Source organism: Melanotaenia boesemani, chromosome 11 (genome assembly GCF_017639745.1).
Source record: "Melanotaenia boesemani isolate fMelBoe1 chromosome 11, fMelBoe1.pri, whole genome shotgun sequence".
Taxonomy (NCBI): Eukaryota; Metazoa; Chordata; class Actinopteri; order Atheriniformes; family Melanotaeniidae; genus Melanotaenia; species Melanotaenia boesemani.
In genome coordinates, this window is record NC_055692.1 from 32797889 (window position 1) to 32819396 (window position 21508).

Sequence of the window (21508 nt, forward strand, 5' to 3'; positions counted from 1 at the left end):
ATCTACTTATTGAATGAATATTAAATATTGTAACTGTAGAAAGAAGACGCAACTTTTAGCTAAATGTTTTTAAATAAAAATGCTGTATTCATTTATTTATTGACTGTAATATATTATAGTTAAATAAGTTGCTTTACTACGAAAGGCCACCGAGTCCATAGTTTCGACTACTATTTCGATGGATTATTATTATTATTATTATTATTATTATTATTATTATTATTTATTCACGTCACTTTCTAAAAAGTTCGTCTAAATTCTGATTTAATTTGTGCTTCAGAAGACTTAAAAAAATAAAATCTCGTGCGTCTGCATGTTGTGAGTGCAGCTTCTCCATCGGCACCGTTCTGCTCCTCTGTCCAGGCATTTTTCTACGAAGAGGCAGCCAGCATCTGTCACGTGACTCTGGATCCACCAATAGCAGCGAGGCAGCCTAACTTTGACGATAAGGGAAGGACAGTAAAGAGCACTCCGGCTACAAGAGTTTCACTCTGTGTTCGCCAGTGGTCATCGGCACATATATTTAGGCTACATCTGGTTCATTCCGACACCAAGAAGCATAGATAGAATCTACCTGAAGTTGTGTTGGCTGTATTTTTTCATTTTCATTTTATTATTATTATTATTTTTTATTTCGTTCTCCCCAGCAGCCCATGTAAGGCTGCAGCAGCGCATACAGTACGTTCAGGTTTTAATTGACAATCATCACTGCCTGGCTGCTGTCTGTTGTTCAGATGTTGGGAGACAAGGCTCAGGGTGAGTCCGTGCATTTTATCCATCGTCTTCTGCATTAATAGCTTGCTTGACCGTGACCTAGCATTTATATTTTAAAATATGTTATTTATGTATAGGTCAAGAAATCGATAAATCATCTTCACGGGCTATCAGAAAATACAGAAAATTACAGTTGCCTGAACCTCCCTAAATACACTGCAAAGTATCTAATGATCTTTAATATGTGGATTAATCATTAAAATAAATACATGCAATCTACTGTAATGTAACTGAATAATGAAGGAGCAGTAATTATGTTTTCAGGACTGCAAGTAACTGAAACAACAATCTAACCCCCAATACAAGGTCTATTAAAAGAAAGAGAAGAACGAAAGATCATCTAAAAACAGTGTAGATTCAGAAAGGCCAAGGCTTTCATTTCTGACAAGAGAACGTAATAAAAATAGAAGTGTAGCATACTGAACAGCAGAATAAAAACCTACTGAAATATTTCTTGAAAGCACTTGAAACATCTAAATGGTAATTATTATTATTATTGTTGTTATTATTATTATTATTTTAATTATTATTATTAATAACAATAATAATAATAATAATAATAATAATAAATTTGTTAATTAAGTGAAATAATAATAAATAATAATTTATTGACAGAGATAGTCGCAGGCCTAATTATAGTTAACCGTTTTCCCTACTTTTTCATCCACCTGTTCGCGCGCGACTTCACTCTTTCATCCGCCGACAATCCGCGAACTGTTTTCTGCGAGCGTGCACCCGCCTGCAGGCTTCTTCACGACGCGTGAGAAGTGACTGCGGCCTGCACAGCTGCCGTTAGCTTTCTTTCTTTCTTTCTTTCTTTCTTTCTTTCTTTCTTTCTTTCTTTCTTTCTTTCTTTCTTTCTTTCTTTCCTTCCTTCTTTCTTTCTTTCTTTCTTTCTTTCTTTCTTTCTTTCTTTCTTTCTTTCTTTCTTTCTTTCTTTCAGCTCAGTGGATCCGGATTTTCTCAAACGTAATAAATAAATTAATATGAATGAATGAATGAATGAAGTAATTAATAAATAAATAAATAAATAAAAAAAATTTTGCCCAGTAATTCAGAAAAACAGGTATTTTGTTAAATATGCACAGGTCATATTTTCATTTTCATGTGTTGGCTGAAGAGTAGCCTCATATACACCCAGGTAGTCATCACTATCAAATTTGGCACATATGTATAAATGAGCTTATATTATATATATATATATATATATATATATATATATATATATATATATATATATATATATATATATATATATATATAAGCCTATAAAGTATATATGGTCTAATTCAAATAATATATTTTACCGCCTTTACTGATATCTTTAAACAGCAATAAATGCGAAAAATAACAATGAAAAAATAAAAAAAGACGCGTAAGCAATTGTTTTTTTATTATTAATATTTTTGGTAATTTAGTAATTTCTGTTTTTCTTTTTTTTTTTTGGGTCACGCAAATGCAGGAAATATTATGTTTGTCTTTACAAATAGTGCCTGATTAATGGTGCATGCGCGCTGTGTGTGAATGCGTGTGTGTGTGTGTCAGGTGTGACTTTGAAGGTAATGGAATACACATATGATGATGACCTTGAAGAGCTGTGTCCTGTTTGCGGAGACAAAGTGTCGGGATATCACTACGGTCTGCTCACCTGCGAGAGCTGCAAGGTGGGTTCTCCTTCACTAACGCGTCTGTCCTCCCATCACATCCAGTCAGCTCTGAATCATTATTAGCCACAATAAGCATAAACATGAAGGTGCTGCTGAGTTTAAAGCCATTTGTTAAAGACAAATTATTAGGTTAATAATAAATAAATAAATGCAACCTTGCACTTACGATATTATTATTTTATTTACATTTTAATGCCTTCATTGTTGTGCAGTAACAGAAAGAAAACATCCGTCACGGCCCGAAATTTCCTTTACCATCTTCTGTCTTGTCTGCTGATTCTAACGTTCCGGTTCTGTTTCAGGGCTTCTTCAAGAGGACAGTGCAGAATAACAAGAGGTACACGTGCGCGGAAAACCAGGAGTGTAAAATAGACAAGACCCAGAGGAAGAGATGTCCTTTCTGTCGCTTCCAAAAATGCCTCAACGTCGGCATGCGGCTAGAAGGTAAAAGAAACACATCACCAATAATTAATATTAATAATAATAATAATAATAAAATCCCATTCACTTAAAAATGAAATAATGTAATAATTCCACTAATGTAAATGCGTTTTATTTATTTTATTAAATAATTTTCATTTATTCGATTTTTTTAACAATTGCCACAAAAATAAATAAATGATGATTGAAAGAATTAGGTCTAAATGTGTCTGTTGTACTGGCTTGTGGTTTACACGGTGCTTCCTACACATATGGGATTTATTCCCAGACAGCAGTCCAAAGGAAAGCACCTGCTTCCGTAGCAGAGAAAAGAAAAAGAGAAAAAAAGGACACATTCTTGACTTACTGATAAAACCCTGGAGACTCCCCAGGAAAGAAGGAGTAGAGCTGCACAGACTCTGGGGATTCTTCTCAGCCCTAAAAAGGGAAGCAAGAACAAGCGCCATGTCTGTTATTTTCTCTGTGAGAACAAGTGAGAATCCTGCAGAAATCAGACCTCTGAGTTTACTCTCTCAGTGCTCACGCAGGAGTTTGATGAATAAAGCTGGTGTTTCATCTGTAAATCTGTTTTTCACCTCTTGTCTCTTGTGTGATAGCGGTGCGTGCAGATCGTATGCGTGGGGGGAGGAATAAATTTGGCCCAATGTACAAGAGAGACAGGGCCTTGAAGCAGCAGAAGAAGGCTTTGATACGATCCAACGGGTTCAAGCTGGAGAGCTCTGCCCCTCCGCCGGCCTCTCCTCTGCAGACTGACTACAGCTTTACTGGCACTCTGCACACACTGCCCACCATCTCCAAAAGTCTGCTACCCTCCACCCCGAGCTCCATCACTCCCACAGACTACGATGTCAACCTTTATGGACCCACATCCTTGGGCATGGCCATGCAGTCCCATGTACCTCTCAACCCACAGTACCAGTACACAGCCTTTCCCAGCAGGGCAATAAAAGCTGAGTGTCCAGATTACACCAGCTCCCCTGAGTCCCTGACAGGATACCCCTACCCAGACATGTACCCCTCGGCCTCACCTCAGCCACCCAGCCTGCCGCCACTGGTGCTGGAGCTGCTGCGCTGTGACCCAGATGAGCTGGTGGTGCAGAATAAGATCGTGACTCATCTGCAACAGGAGCAGAGCGGCCGGGGCCGGCTGGAGAAGCCCAGCACCTTCAGCCTCATGTGCCGCATGGCAGACCAGACTCTCTTCTCCATCGTGGAATGGGCTCGGAGCTGCATCTTCTTCAAGGAGCTGAGGGTGAGTACCAAACTCTTCATCCTGTCCACACTGTCATGAACTTGCATAAGCTCTGTCCCAATACTGAAGATTTTAAAGGCTCTATATTTTTAAAATCACGAGTTAGTGGCAGCTAAGTATTTATAACGTCTTCTAAATACTTGAAACAGTCCACATATTTTATTAAGTCTGACATTCCTTATTTATCTTTTTACAAAAGATAAATGATTCTGCACCCACAGGGGAAAAAGCTCTGTGTGTGTTAGTTATGGCTGTTCACTGATTGCAGCTCTCTTGTTTTGTTTGATTAGTTATAAGTAAGTTTAAAAAACCTGATAGTTTTATTTTATATTCCTCTTCATTGCTTAATAGTTTATAAATTAAAAAGATATTTTTAAAAGCTTTCAAAAAAATAAAAACTGACAGATTAAAAGTCTAAACTGACGTAGTTGCTCAAATAAGCACAGGATAACAGTGAAAGCTAAGAAAATTAAAGTTTTTATAACAGATAATCCTGTTTTTACTTTGTTTTTGTTTATTTTTGCAAAAGCAGTTCCACACATAACATGCTTATAAAATTAGTTAGAAATGTGCAAATAGAGATGTCTGTAATGTTGCAGTTTTTAAGAGATGAGGTTTAGTCTGAGACCACACACACATTTCAAAGAGTAGCAAATGACCATGCATCAGTGTTCCCATCCATCATTTCCAACACAGGACTCAGTCTTTGTGGGCTGAGCCACAGACACAGCTCAGATGATTTAGTTGCACAGTCAAATTGAAATCAATAGTTGTGGTTAACGTTGTGGTTTCATGCAACTTGCTCTCCAGGTGACATATTACTTTCCCGACAAATCAGACCGACATCACACAACAAAGAAAACATCACCTTTCCCACCTTCTGCTGACAAACATGTCGACACCCCATGGTCAAACTGTTTCAGCCAATTAAAAAATTAGAACCAGTAAGAAAAGGTTGGTTCTGGCCTTGATGTGGTGATTCGTGAAGGCGGTGTGTTTGCTCAGGTGTAGTTAGAGCAGTTCTCCGACTGCATGTCACTGGGAGCTGTGTGGCCTACTACTACAAGCCATGAGGCTAATATTTAGTTTGTTTTTATGCATTTTCTCTCTCATATTTTAGCAGAACTGGACTGCTGACTAATATTTACTGCAACCTCTTCAAAGCTAAAGAGTGAAGTAGATGTCATGTAGAGTCTTTGCCAACCAGGTAAAGGTAGCACTAAGATCTCAAGTAGCTTGATGTGTTAAGGGCCCTGTGACAGCCGGGACCCCACCAGCCATTGCTCTGTTTCAGAGATGCACACAAGGAACTTTGCCCCCCTTGGGTGCCTATTCATTTTGACCATAGCATTAACATGGAAAATATTTCCACCACCTTTCCACCTGACACACTCCCACTCACACAGGTCCAACACCTCAGCAAGCATTTTGTCCTTAGTATGGATCAACCTGGCTCTACCTGATGTTTTAGGTGTACATCCATAAAGATTATGTTATATTTGCATATGGTGTTTAATATTTCCACTTTTCTAACACCGTGAGGACTCCTCATCTGCTCAGCTTCTGTCATATCTGAGATGCTTCAACAAAATGTCGTTTTTCTATGAACAGCCAATCAAAAATCAGCAGCCAAATAAAGAGTGAAATCACATTTGAGCATTTGTTTCAAGAAATGAGAGAGAGAGAAAAAAACTTTTTCTTCCCCGTCGGTGCTGTTCTTTTAACATGGTCACATCTAGTTCCCATGGCAACTATACCATACAGAGCTGCTGGGCCTCCTCATGACTGCTTGCAGCTGTATTTTTATAATGATGTGTTTCACACATCACCAACGTCGTATGCAGATGTGGAGTAGAAAGTAAGATCTGTGAATTCTGCCAATGATTTGAATATGTTGACATCACAGCTGATTTCACAACTTTTCAAATACCAGATGCTAAAGTATGAAAGTCACCAAAAAATAATGATTGGATTCTTTTCTCTTCTGAATTTTCCAGACGAATTAGTGGTTTTAGTTGTTACTTTTGTCAGCTCCTTCTCTCAGAAACAAAGTTCACATTGTGGTGATGATGATATTTGTTGCATCTTCTCCCAAAACAGAACAAGGTATCTTTGTCCTGACTGTGTTGGAGGGATGCTTACTGTATCTCAGTGCTACCAGACACAGCACTTGTACACATCACACACATGTAATGTAGATTTAAGTTAAACGACTGCAGCACTGAATATAACCCCTAATATTTGTTTTGCCTAAAGCAACGTGATCATCATGCTGTATTTTTTGATGCATCACCATCTTCAGCGGTAATTCATCTGAACCCTTTATTTCCATGTAAAAATATGAGAAATAAATCATACCATTAAAATTGCTGTGATCTATCGTGCCATAAGTTTTAATGATCTGAGTTTTGTGAGGAGATTGCATGCAGCTAATGAGCTGTTTCCATGCTTTTTATCAACAATGTCTCCTTCATATGACCGTCAAAGTTTAGTTACACTTTGGACACAGAATTCGTTTAGTTGAGAACTGACAAATAAATAAAATGTTAAATCTTAATAAACAAAAAAATCCTGTCCTGTCATGAAAGAAAACAAATCCTAAGGATATGAATGTCTTGTCGATGCAAACCTGACACTAAAAGACACAAATAACCAGTAAAACTATTGATCCAAAAATATTATATTTCCAACTGAAATAATGTGAAATAATGTGAAAATTGTCACTTTCTTGATTTATGTATGATACATTATCAGCATTATAGCACAAATAAATGTAAGCTTTGAACCTGCCAAAACATTACCAGTAATTTTTTAAACTCTTTTTGTAATAAGGTCCCTGGCTTATTTATTTATTTTTCTGTAAATCAGCAGTCCCCCCCTCCCCCCTCCAGCCCTCTTTTATTTGCGTCTGATTTATTTCCGTGGAGAATCAGACAGTGAACGGCCAAAAAGGACAGTGAGAATAAAGCTGTGCATATTTTGCCAAGAAAGCCTCCCGCTGAAAGAGCTGCTTCCCTGGGCCGGATAATTACATTCCATGCCGACGATAACGCGGGAATGTCAGCTCTCGCTGCAGCTCTGCTCTGTGCTCGCCTACATTGTTATTGAATTGTTTGTGGAATGGAAGCTATTGATTGCTGCAGTCCCCCAGAGGTGGCATTTATCTTGTTCTGTGCTTGGCCTTCTATTTACCTGTTAAAGATGGAGGGTATGGTAGAGGTGCACACCCTAAATATAATAAATGCTAAGTTACATACACATTTCAAGCTGCAGACAAAGCTGCACCTTTTAATATTTTTTTTTTTAGCATAAATTGTAGTAAATAGCAAATATTAGTGATGGCAAGCTGTGTTTTAGGTGATGCATGCTTTGTTTTGAATTTTTGGAATTTATGTTCACTTATGTCAGCTTGCTTGCTCTAATATTCTTTAGTCATGAACAGTTCTCCATACATGGGTTGTTTTTCTCCAGAAAATGCCTCTATTTATGTAAGCAAATAGCAAAGATTTCTCTGTCTCTGATGGTTCCTGAGACTCAAATCATGGCTGCAGCACAGCTTTAGACTCAGACGGTAGAAAAAAAAAAACACTGGCTTGAAAACAGCCACACCTCTGCCTGCTTCACTGCCTACAAAATAATACATTTAATTAGCAAACATGAGGATTGTATAAATATCGCTGGTGCTGACTCTTGGTCGAGGAAGTAGACTCCAATCATTTCTGGTCTTTTTTTTTACTACTTTGTTTTTAATAGAGCTGATTTTTAAAGGTTGAAGCTAAGCCGGTTTACACTTGCTCCATAGTCTGCAGTGTGAAACTTTGGGCTGATAAGAAAAGGCTAACAACATTAACCACTGCAGCAAAAAAGGCAACACTTGAAATAAAATGAAAACAATGACTTTAAATGTCAGTAACAAACCAACGATAGAACCAGAATGAGGGCTGTCATGTTATCAGATTTACACTACATGACACTTGTGGATGATGGATGGATGGACGGACGGATGGAAAATGGTAATATCAATATATAAATAGAAAAAGACAACAAATAAAGAGAAAGGTTCTAATATTATAGAAAAATAAAAATAACTGCCTCCGTTCATTACTTTTATTTAATAAGAAAGATTCAGATTAGTCTGACAAGATTAAGTCATTCTACAAAATACGACTGACGAGGAAGCTGACAAAGGTGGTTGTACCTTAGGAGGTGGAGCGGTTGTCCCTTTGTCTAAAAATTGCTGGTTTGACACCCCCTCTTCAAAAAAAAAAAAAAAAAATATGTAAGAAACGGACAGAGTTGGGGCAGATGGCGCCTCTCCCTTGAGAGGGTCACCGTTCTGTTCAGAGAGGAGCGCCAGTTTATTATAGTATTATAAATGCTAGTATAAAAATTAATAAATAGATTACTACAAATAGTATTATTGATTTTAATGAAAGCTGTTATATAGTATTTATAAATCCTCATATTGGATGGCTGTGGTTCGATTCCCGCTCCCCCAGTCAATCTGTGGCTGTGTCCTTGGCACTTCACCCTCCTTGCCTCCAGGATGAATGTGGATGAATGTTCGGTGGTGGTTGGAGAGGTGTGGATTGGATTGGCTGCCACGTCTCCATCAGCCTGCCCCAGAGCAGCTGTGGCTACACATGTAGCTACCATCAGCAAGTATGAATGAGGAGTGAATGAATAACGGAAACAATGTGAAGCATTTTGGGTGCCTTGAAAAGTGCTATATAAAAACAATCCATAATTAATTAATCTAAGTGAACTCTGATATATATAACTATAAATTATTAAATAATTGTAATATAAAAATAATCAAAACATGAATATTGTGTTGATAATACACACGTGATAATATCATGATTTGATCTAAGTTGATAAAACTTAAACATTAATAGATTTAGAGTTAATAGCCAAAATACATGGTCAAAACCCAAAAACCAAAGATAAAACTGAAGAAACCAACATGATTTAGTTTCATTGTAAAAAATAATTTTCAACATTCCTCTTGACATTGTGATCATTTTATTATCATGAATACTACTAGTCACAATGAGAAATTGAGAGAACGCGACATTTGTAACAACATAATGTAAAACAAGAGGATCTTCAAAGAAGCAACATCCACCTCAGTCTCACACCGTCCATGGTCCAAAATGTCGCTGTTTCACAATAAAAGAAAAATGGTTCAATTTATTTATTTTTCCCAGTTGAATTTGTCCAAACTTGTCAAAATAATAATCTTTCAGTCCCTTTGTGCTGAGAAAATTTGCTTTGCTAACCAGAGGTTTATGGATAGAAAGATAATGAAGCTTTGCAAATATAAGGCTTCCGTTGACACTTTAGTATTCTTTATATTTCATTTGTTTATTACAGGTTAATGTTGGATCTGACAGGAAGAACAAAAGATGAGGGAGAATAAACAGAAGACAAAAGAAAATAGTAAAGCAAAGAAAAATGAGACAAAGATACAAAAAATTTTTAAAACAACAGCAACAACTGTGTAATCAATCCAGAACAAAGCAAACAAACAACAAAAACAACTGGCTGCTACATCTGTACAGAAAGCATTCTTTGTACCCTGTAAGAAAACAAAGCAGATCACATCAGGAGCACCTCCAGGGAGAAAATTATAGTTTTTACAGGTGCATGTGTCTGCTTTTCAAAACTATATTATGTTTGCATTGTGCGCCACATGAAACTGCTCAACATTTCTAAAACTACTATGTTTTTCCTGCTAATATATAGTTGTTTAGGTTTAGGCTTAAAAATTTATGGTTAAGTTTAGAGATTGGTAAATTTGTTAAAGTTTAGGAATGAATTAACACACAATACTACTAACAGGACATGTTGTCAAAAGTGGGCTACACGCTGTAAAATAATTTCCCGACAAACCAGACAAATGTGGCTTTCCTGGATAAATTATAATACTTGACTGGTAGTCCATTTAAGCAGATATATCAGTTTTATCCAAGTTTCACACTCTGACATTTAGCAAACATTAAGCATCTGTGTGGGGGACAAAATGAAGCCCATCTCCCTGCATCCAGCATGTTTGAGGGGTTTTTCCTTTCAATTTTCTTGGCTGTGTCCAACTCTTCTTGGAGAGGAAGCACAAGAGGTCACTGAGACCTCTTACTTCCTTAACCCCTTCCTTTATCACTGTGCATACAGCCCTCCACCACTGCAGCAGTACAGATGAGTGTCGCCAACAAGATTGGACCTTCTTCTCTGCCACTGATATATAGTTTCATTCAGATGAACAGTAACTCTGTCAGCTCGTGTCAGATGAATGTGTGTCCCGGCCTATTAGCAGCTGAGGCTGCAGAATTAACTGCTTGCCACGTCCTTCACTTTACGGACAATATTGCAGTGGGGTGAGGGCAGCTCAATCTGAAAACACACACACACACACACACACACACACCCATCCCCCAGAGCAGAGCAGATGTGACTGGGAAAGGTGGGAATGTTAAGGTTGGGAGGTTGAAGAGGTCTCAGACATTGCTCGTAAATACACAAAACGGGGCAACATGGCAAGAGCACATGTACCTGAGATATGAGAACACACACACACACACACACACACACACACACACACACACACACACATAGACATAAAAAAACTACCTTAATTTCTATGTTTTATGGTCACTGCCATCTACAGTCATTTGTCACTGTTGACTGAGTTTGCACCATTTTCAATTATTTTATATAATTAATAATTTAAAAATAATATGTGACTTAAAATACTACACAAGTTTTTTTCAATCTCACTTTTTTGTTAATCTGTCTTTTTTCTTTATCACGCTTCCTGGTTTTCTGAAGGTGGGAGATCAAATGAAGCTGCTTCACAACTGCTGGTCTGAACTTCTGGTTCTGGATCACATTTTCAGACAAGTGCAGCATGGAAAGGAGGACAGTATCCTGTTGGTGACGGGCCAGGAGGTAACAACTCCCTCACACAACTTCCCGTCTGCAGTCTGCCTCATTCACTTACGTTTCACTGAACTTCATTCAGAAAGTGTTAAAAAATGTTCTGTCCTAAATGCAGCATAAGCTTGTTTTTTTGTTTGTTTGCTGAAGCCATGCAATGATTGCCAGGACTGTGGCTGAAACACTATACTATCTTTGCATTTGTTTATTTACACTAAGTCCCAAAACTTTGTATTGAGCTCATGTTCTTGCCTGATAACCCAAAAGGTTGCAAAACTCTGGCATGAACTCAGATGGTCCTTCTCACTAATATTCACACAAAAGCAAATAAAATCACCCACTCATGCCATATGCATTTAGAAAAATGACCGCACAGCACACTGCAGTCAGGTTATTATCCCTGGAAAAATGTAATCATTGCCAGAATCTAGCTCCTGACCAATGGCATCCTGACAGTTTGAAGGCATGTGAAGCCATCGCTGTAAAACGTCCATTTATACCTGTCCAAACAGCTGACACATACAGCTCAGTTTCTTTTGTAGCTGCTGGCTAATTTGCAATCAATAACATTTAGACATTAAGGCTAAAAAAGAAAACACTCACCAAATACAAGAGCTGACCAAATTTGAAACATATAATTAACAATTTTATAATTTCTATTCCGATCTTCACCATTTTCATAGTTTTATATATGAAATTCTATCAAAGTCTGTGTATGCTTTATGGTGATAACTATACAGTTTATTTAAGTTTTAAATATCAGATAATGACTCTCTTTGGAAGCCAAGAAACCACTGCAGTGGTGCACAATGTAATTGTAAAAAGCAGAATTTCATGCAATTTTCTCTGGAAGTGTCCCAAAAAGACCAAAAGAAAGAATACTTGCTATATTAAAAAGATCAGAAGAGTTTTATAGCTAGTTTTGGCACTAGGCCCCAAGGAGCTGATTATTATTATTATTATTATTATTATTATTATTATTATTATTATTATTATTATTATTATTATTATTATTATGTATAGTTTTACTGTGGAATATTTTGGTCATTAAAATTGTGTAGTGATAATCTTATATATCCTGGTAGGTGTACTAGCCTTTTCATTTAATCTCTTTGTTTCAGTTATTATTATTTTATTTTAAATTATTTTTTTTCCATTTTTTTTATGTCCAAACATAGTTTCAGTTCAGCAGAGCATATTTAAACACATTTAAACAGAATAAGTATGCTTGTTTTTGGAAACCAAACATAATTTGTTTAGAAACTAAGAAAAATGCTGAACTTTTCAGAGATGCTTGAATAAGTGTGGGGTCTAATATAATTATCCTCAAAATTTGGCATCCAAAAAGCTTTAAATTTCATTTCCTAAGGGTTTCACTGAAGTGGATGTAGAAAATAAGTGTGTATCTGTGGTTGCAGGTGGAAATGTCTTCTATCCTTCTGCAAGGTGAAGCAACTCTGTCCAGTCTGGTCCAGAGAGGTCAGGAGTTGGCAGCGAGGCTGCGGGTGCTGCAGGTCGACCGTAGAGAGATCGCCTGTCTGAAGTTCCTGCTTCTGTTCAATCCCAGTGAGTCACCCTCATGTTTGTGCCTAAACAAAAGAAACAAGAAAAAAATTTTTTTACAAAGATTTCTGCTGTTATGACTTTCTCCATTTAAGACCCATTAGTCCAGGAGCTGATATCAGCTCTCATAGAGAGTTCATATATATTTCATTTTAAGTCTCTTTTTCTACATGTATCTTCTTCTGGGGAAGCAGCATCTTCAGGAGAAAAGTCTTTGCAAAAATCAATGGACTTGTTTGGGCTGCATCTCAGAATTTGAATAACAAATATGAAAAATATGTTATAATTGCAGATTATCAGCAGTTCCTATTAAATTAAGGTTACAAGTGTTTTCCAATCTAACCTCACCCCCTCAGATAAATTCACTTAATTAAATTTCTAGGCTCGACAAAAACCAACAGTAACAAAGACGACCTCACCCATTGTCCACTAATGGTATTTAGAGGAAGAGTAATGGATGGGTCTATCATTTGACAGTGGGGCTGACATTCATGCAGTGGTTTGTACAGATGGAGAAAGCATAGACGTGGCTTGCCCAGATTCCCAGAAGTGTTTGCTGTTTAGCGCTGGCGAAGCGGGGAACAAAGAGCTTTTGAAGAGGGAGAGCACTTGTCATACGCAGGAAATATTTGCCGTCTTTGCCAGCGGCTTCTTTGCTCACGCTCCTACTCTCTCTCATTTTCAGAGTCAGGTTTGTTGGGGCTAATTTAATTGCCCTTAAGCAGTTTGAAAAGATGATTGAAAACATTGATTCAAAACATTTAATTATTCTGTGAATAGATTCTCCGAGATGGGCTCAGCTAATGTTGAATGCTATTCAGTCAGACGGCTAGGTTGTTGTCTCACATGCGCACACAAAGACACACATACATACATGCGCACACAGCCACGCACACACCTACACACACACACCATATAGGTAAGATACTTAAAATGGACATTATATATACATTAGTGTCTTAATTGAATCAAGTGATCCTTCATATTAGAAAATGCTGGAACAAGTTAAAGCAATGACTCTAAATAGAGATGATCTCATTTTTAAAGGAAACAATAGATTTTAGCAGTTTGAGCCTCTCCTTTAAAAATCTCTAAAAGAAAAAAATAAAACAACAAAGATAAACATGATCCTGCATCACACTATTATTCTCTGGCTAATTTTCAATAAAACAAATGAAAAACTTTGAAGATAAAGCTTGAGATCCTAATATGTCGCCATGGCACCATACTTTACTAAAATGACTGCAACACAGGAAACAACGGGAGACGTCAGAGAGGATTATGATGATGAGTATGATGGTTGAATCACTGGAGTCTAAACTAGACCAGCAGGGAAGCAGAATACTGGCTGTTTATAAAAATGAACTTGAAAATACACTTTAACCATCGCCTCATCAGCATCTTGCATCCTACCTGTAATGTGAGCTCTCTCCAGACAGGAGAAGACAGTCTTATCTTAATCTCTTGCTCTGTGTCTTTCTCTCTTTCTTTTCTTCTCTTCCTCCTATAATGTTTTCTTCTGTTTCTTTGCTGGATCAGCCACAGTATGTGTTCAAAACATTTGGTGTGTTTATGCTCGCTTGGTAAGGCAAGGCAAAGCAAATTTATTTGTATAGCACATTTAATGTACAAGACAATTCAAAGTGCTTTACAGAAAACATAAAAACATTACAGCAAGGTGCAGGGGAAGAAAAAAAATACAAGTGCATTAGAAAAAAGATAAAATTGATTACATAAAAACTGCAAGAAAAAGCTCAGATAAATAAATAAAGTTAAGATTTCAGCGTAAAACAACCGAATGCAGATCTGGATTTCTAAATAAAAACTATGGAAATGCAGCAGAGAACAGGTGGGTCTTTAACCTGGATATAAATAAACTGAGTGTTTCAGCTGATCTGAGGCTTTCTGGGAGTTTGTTCCAGACATGTGGAGCATAGAAGCTGAATGCAGCTTCTCCATGTCTGGTTCTGACTCTGGGGACTGATAAGAAACTGGATCCAGATGACCTGAGGGTTCTGGTAGGTTCATACTGGGTCAAGAGGTCACTGATGTATTTTGGTTCTAAGCCATTCAGAGCTTTATACACCAGCAGCAGAACTTTAAAATCTATTCTCTGACGAACAGGCATCCAGTGTCAAGACCTCAGAGCTGGACTGATGTGGTCCACTCTCTTGGTCTTAGTGAGGACTCGAGCAGCAGTGTTCTGAATAAGCTGCAGGTGTCTAATTGTTTTTTAGGTAGACCTGTGAAGACACTGTTACCATAATCAAGCCGACCAAAGATGAAAGCATTGACTAGTTTTTCCAAGTATTGCTGAGTCATCAGATCTTTCACCCTTGACATATTCTTAAGGTGATAGTAGGCTGACTTTGTGATTCCCTTAATGTGTTTCTCAAAGTTAAGGTCTGAGTCCATCAATACACCCAGATTTCTGGCCTGATTGGTGGTTTTTAGGTGTATGGACTGAAGCGCAGGGGTGACAGTTAATCATTTCTCTTTGGCTCCAAAAACCATCACCTCAATTTTGTTTTTGTTTAACTGAAGAAAGTTCAGGCACATCCTGTCATTAATCTCTTCAATGCATTTACCACGAGCCTGTACAGGGCCTCGATCTCCTGGTGACATTGTAATATATATCTGTGTGTCATCTGCGTAGCTATGGCAACTAATTTTGTTTTTCTTTATAATCTGTGCCAGTGGGAGCATGTAGATGTTAAACAGAAGAGGACCCAGGATGGGACCTTGGGGAACTCCACATGTAATTCTTGTCTGCTCAGATGTAAAATTACCTACTGACACAAAGTACTTTCTATTCTCTAAATAAGATTTAAACCATTGTAGTGCAGTGCCAGAGAGGCCCACCCAGTTTTCCAGTTGTTTAAGCAATATATTGTGGTCAACTGTATCAAATGCAGCACTGAGGTGCAGTAAGACTAAGACTGACATTGTTCCATCATCTGTATTCAAACATATGTCATTAATGACTTTGGTCAGAGCATCTCAGTGCTGCAGTGCTGTCTAAAACCTGACTGGAAGACATAATAGCAGTTGTTTTGTGTTAAAAGAAATCATTTAGTTGATGAAAAAGGCTTTTTCGATTATCATACTTAGAAAAGGAAGATTTGAGATCGGCCTCTAGTTGCTCATTTGTGTCTTGTCTCGATTTTTCTCTTTTTAGCAAGGGTTTGATTACAGCTGTTTTTAGAAGACGCCCAAAATTAAAGATAAGTTAACAATCTGTAACAAATCTGGCTCTAGAGTTCTTGAGACCTTTTTGAAAAGGCCTGTGGGCAGGATGTCCAAGTAGCAAGAAGAGGAGTTCAACTCATCACCTAGATCTTTGCTGCTAATGGGATTAAACTGTGTCATGGTGTTTAAGCTGGTTTTCAGTGGACACAGTATATTTCCTGAACCTGTTGCTGCTGATGAACCAACTGTTTGTCTGATATTCTGGATTTTTTCTGTGAAGAATTTGACAAACTCATTGCATGCCTTGGTGGAACAAAGTTCAGGTGCTATTGAAACAGGAGGATTTGTTAATCTGTTGACAATAGTGAATAAGACCCGATCATTATGAAGTTTTTGCTAATAACGTCAGAGAAATAGGACTTTCTTGCATTCCTCAGTTGTAGTGTAGTTTCTCTTTATACATGGTAGCGTGTGACATAGTGTGATATAGTGCGGTTTCTCAGCCTCATGATGCCTCCAGAAATGTACATAATAGATGTTGCTGTGCCATCAAACTAGTCTGCAACGCAGAGTTTTAAGGTCAGACAGTTATGTAATGCATCTTTAATTACCCTTACATCTGTCTATTATGGTGTTTTGAAGCATTGTTGTGCATGACTTTCATAAGCTCTAATATGTGAGGAGCAGTGTAGACACCCTTAGATTGGCTGTAAGGCTGCAAGGTTGACAGCAATAAAAATGAAGGAAGATGTTGTAGACAAGACACAGTGTGCTTGGTTTAGGGACCTTACATACCATCTACAATAATTTTTTCTGCTTTGATCTAAAAATGAACCAAATGCTTTGTGTTTCCACGGTCATCATTTTGTTAGCACCCCAAAAATTTGGCAACTCTATCCAGTCTTCCACCAATGTGTCTGGGTCTAAGTCAGTTCTGAACTGATCGGTACACAGTTATAGTGTTTCCACAAGCAAAAACTAGGAAGAGTGCCAAAGTATCTGATACAACCCATCCCCTTTTTTGGGACCCTTTTGTTGGGGTCCCAATCTTACCAATCTAACCCTAAAGGGTGGAGCTTGATGCACTGCAATCCATTGATTGGACGAAAGGATCCTCATATTCTACGTTACTGAGCACTGAAAACAGAGCAGAAACAGCTTCATGTTTACAAGGGATTTTTTTTGTTGTTGTTGTTTAAAGCTGTAAGACAAGAAAAAAGAACACAAACTGCTGGATGTCCACCATTCTCCTCCTTTGTTTGGGGTCACCTTCTTCTTAATCAAAACTCAAGAAAGTGGCGCTATGATGTCACACATTTATCATCATCCTGCTGATACACTGCCTGAGAGTACGAATGGCTGTACGAACACAACAGAGATCAGGGTTTATCAAACCAAACTGCACCAAGACGTCCTGTCTTAAACCAGACCCCTTAAAAGCTAATTTATACTTAACATTAAATGATTCAGACTGAGCGTTCTGTCTATGTCCTGGATTGATTTTGTTTGTATATCCGTACATTTTCAGAGAGCTTGTGGATGCATAGCCAACAGAGCAGTACCACCAAAAATCAAGGGGGTACTGTCCAATCCAACTCAGTCCAATTTTGTAGAGCACCTTAGGGTGCTAACCCTAACCCATAATAAAAAAATCACTGATGCTCAGCATAGCTCACAAGCAACCAGCAAAAGAAACAAATAAGAAGATGACAAACAAAATTTTCGTAACTTTTAGAAAGAGGCTGTGTGAATATGTATGAAACTTTAAAAACATCTATGAAGCTATGTCGCCTGGGAACAGGGACAGAGAATCGTCATCATGTTTGCTATTGCGCTGCCCTCCAGTGGCTTGTTGTCTAACAACCATACCGACATGAAGAATGCACACGTTATGTGGGCAGCTGTGGAAGTTTGATATAGTCGTAGCTATTCATGTACTTAAAGTAAGTTCAAATGAGCCCTATTATACCCTTTAGAGGAGCGTTACAGTAAAATTAGTGCACTAGCCAGTATGTGAACAGTTATACTCACAACAGAGCTGTTGTATACGTTAGTGGTTCGCAACCTGACCATCCAAGTGGGGTCCCCAAAGAGCTCAGGGCTTTGACTGTACAGTGACTGTGTTATTGTTAAGTTAAGGCCATGTCAACACAGCGATGAGTTCAGGTGTATCCGCAGGTGTATCCTTTTTCTTTAAAACCATTTGGACATTTTGTTTACAAACTGTAGAACCGACATTTTTGGAACCTGAAAACACAAAATTTTTAAACCAGATCCCAAAGTAAATAAATGGAAATGATCAAACTCTGCTATACAACAACATTTTAAAACATATCCTTTTTCAGACTGAAAACGAATTATTAGGAAACACCTTGTGAATCCAATCAATTTCTGTCCAGTGTACTGTGCGGCTTAATAAGGTCAGTGAGGTGGTAGAGCTATGGTAGTGGAGTAGTTCATGTAACCTGGTAACCTTGATTATTCCTGCATCATTTTATTATTAAACATATCAGAGAAACACCGCAGTGCATATGATTAATTTCTATTAAAAAGTAAGGCTATGCATTGATAAATAATAATAATAATAATAATAATAATATACATAGACATGTATAATTATATAATAAAGCATAAAGCCAAATATGGTTTCAGCATGGGGCAGGATGAGGGGTCCATAGTTGCATGACGGGGGTCTTCAGCGGAAAATAGGTTGGAAACCACTACATGAACCAATGATTAAAAAGCAAGTATACCCACAGCCTTGAGATTACAGTATAAAGCAGCCTGGTGGAGTTACAGCCATTTACATGTCATCTCTTTGTTTTGTCTTTTGTTCAGGGAGGCATTATATATTGTGAAAAATGAATAATGATAATTAAAAAGAAAAAAAAAAACAATACCAAAATACATTTATATATATAAATAACGAGTACAATGTGTAAATAAGCATATCAGATGAACAAATTTAAGCTTGGTCAGGAGCTTTTAAATGCAGAAAAAAACCCCAACGTGTCACGTTTATGTGCAGGGTATGAGCTCACAACATGACAGCTGTGGAACACGTCAGCAACGTTTTTTGTGCTAAAATTTATATTATTGTGGGTTTTTATGTCTAACCTTGATATTTGATTCAAACCTTGACCCAGTTATTTTAAAGCTAACATTAACAACACACTTTTCATTCCCTAAGTGAAGGATATTAAAACAATATAAACAACAGGAAGCAGAAAAATGCTGTTTCAACAGGAGTTGTCCTCTTGGGATTTTGGTGTCTGTCCCTCGGATAATGAAGCCCTGCAGAATAACCTTGTCCCACTGTTAAAATCACTGACCAGTGCAGAAGGAAAACTAACAATATGCAGCAGCTCAGTGTCCCTCAGAATCCATGTATTCCTCTTTCACTGCTTCATGATTTCCTCCTCTGTGTGCATGCAGATGTTAAGCTGCTGGAGAACCAGGCTTTTGTGGAGGGCGTCCAGGAACAGGTGAACGGCGCTCTGCTGGAGTACACCCTGTCCACCTACCCTCAGTTCCAGGACAAGTTCAGCCAGCTGGTGGTCCGGCTGCCTGAGCTGCGCTCCCTCAGCACACAGGCTGAAGACTACCTTTGCTACATGCATCTGAGTGGAGAGGTGCCCTGCAACAACCTGCTCATTGAGATGCTGCACGCGAAGAGAGCATGTGTGTGAGAGGTCCATGCAGAACGTTCCACCACCATGTGTTGTATGTATAGGTGAGACCGTATTTGTGGAGGGAAAAGTGTGAAGAGATGGAAAAATCAAAGATAAACAGGTTCACCCTGTAATGTCTTTGCTAGGGCTTCTCTTTGAGTTGGAACGGAGATGTTAATTAGAGTTTGGAATTAACAGGCAAGATAATTCAAAGATTTTGAATGTTACTGTTTTCATATCCTGCACAGCTACTTTAATGTGACCTTTATAAACTGGATTTTCTACCCTGTTTTCAAACATCTAAAATTGGATCTGTGGGTGGAGTTACATTATGTACTTTTTGACTAGATATAACATAAATCCAACACTGATGACCAGATTTTCTACATTCCACAGCTAAGCCTCCCAACTAATGTCTGAATTTGGAAAAAGAGTCTCCAACTGACACCAAGCTTAGCGGCCATTTAAACACGATTTCCAGGAGAGTCTCTTGTTTTTTTCTAATATTCACATCTGTGTATTTGTTAAGTATCACAGCAGAACACTTTATGGTGCCACTTTGTTGAAGGGGTGAGACTATTTGCTGGGTGATCTTCTCTGCACTTTTATGAAAAGATTTTGTAGCCTCCTTTCAGACATCAAAAATTAGTATAACAGTGAGTCTTAATGAACCCAGTTTTAGAGGCAAAACTGATCACAGATTATTTTCATTACATGAGAAAGGACTTCAGAAAAACATGACACTCATCTCATCAGACCAGATGAGACCACAGTTATCGTCTTCAGCTTGATTGAAAACCTAAATAGAAATGCTTAATGGGGCTCAGTGAAGTTTGGTTTCAATCTGCTAACTTAGAAGTGATTTACCAAAGCAGACTTTTAATGAAAAACATTGCTATTTAGGTGAGTATCAAATGTTTTCTAAGAAAATAGAGATTGAAAGAAGATTTTCTTCTTTGTTCCAAGGACGAGATTGAAGCTCAGAGAGGATCTTGTTTTTCTGTTGCGGCACTGAATTGATGGAACGGGTTACCTCTACATGTAAGGCAGGCTTCGTCACTGTTTTCTTTTAAATTTTATTTAAAGACCCATCTTTTCTCTTTGGCACATCACGAGTTGTTTTTTTGTATGTGAGTTATTGTGATTTGTGCCAGTGTTTTATGTCACATATACCCAATGTACAGCACTTTGGTCCGCCATTGTTGTTTTTAAATGTGCTTTATAAATAAATTTGGATTTAAAGAAAAGGATCATAGAGAAAACAGCCAGAATAGAGGAGAAATGTACACAGCAATGATTTGTCAGATTAAAAAAGAAAAAAAAAAGAAGGAAGAAGTGCAAGTCAGGCCAGATAGGAGCAGAACGAGGAGGGGAAATGTTAACGTTGATATAAATAACATGGGGGGCAGTTTGTCTTTTTTTAATTAAAGAAGTGAAAAGCGAACAGAGGCATGTGTAATGCTTGTCCTTCAGTTTTCAATGGCGACGCAGGGAGAAGGGCAGCCACATATGGATTCCTAGTTCGTTTCTTTTGATTGGGCGGATCAGAAACCAGTCAACCAATTAGCTCACTTACATTTGTGTCACTTTTTAACACCCTGAACTTACATGGACCAGAGATGAACTCATCTTAGTGGATAAAGCTTGATGCTGACGCCATTTTGGGCTAAACCTTCTGTTTTCCTTGCTGCAAACTAATTAAAGAGCAAAAACCAACGATGTGACGAAATCTGCTGGGTTTTTATCACTGAATACGATGACAGATACTCAATTATTTATCTGTGGGAACTCTTTTTGATGCTAGACAAATCCACATTTTGTTCTTCATGTAAATGCAGACCTATTAGTGTTTATGCTAGCAAGATCGTGTCCTGCTATTATTCTGTTAATGAGACTGAACGGCCATTTTGCTTGAATTTATATTTGATTAGAACTGTGGCTAAGATAAGAAAAAGAGCAGGATAATAATAATGAGTTATAGTGAGTGAGACGTCTGTTGGTGATATGCCCCCAAC

At 37.8% G+C, this 21508-nt stretch overlaps 1 protein-coding gene across 1 annotated transcript; it reads left to right on the top strand.

Annotated features, from left to right (window-relative positions):
- The first annotated feature begins 512 nt into the window (after positions 1-512).
- Positions 513-21255, top strand: LOC121649682 (nuclear receptor subfamily 5 group A member 2-like). Its single transcript, XM_042000684.1, has 7 exons — positions 513-756; positions 2320-2438; positions 2744-2885; positions 3479-4134; positions 10963-11082; positions 12489-12636; positions 19258-21255. The coding sequence occupies exons 1-7, from the start codon at positions 735-737 to the stop codon at positions 19509-19511; spliced, it is 1461 nt and encodes a 486-aa protein (XP_041856618.1). The 5' UTR covers positions 513-734; the 3' UTR covers positions 19512-21255.
- Positions 21256-21508: the final 253 nt, after the last annotated feature.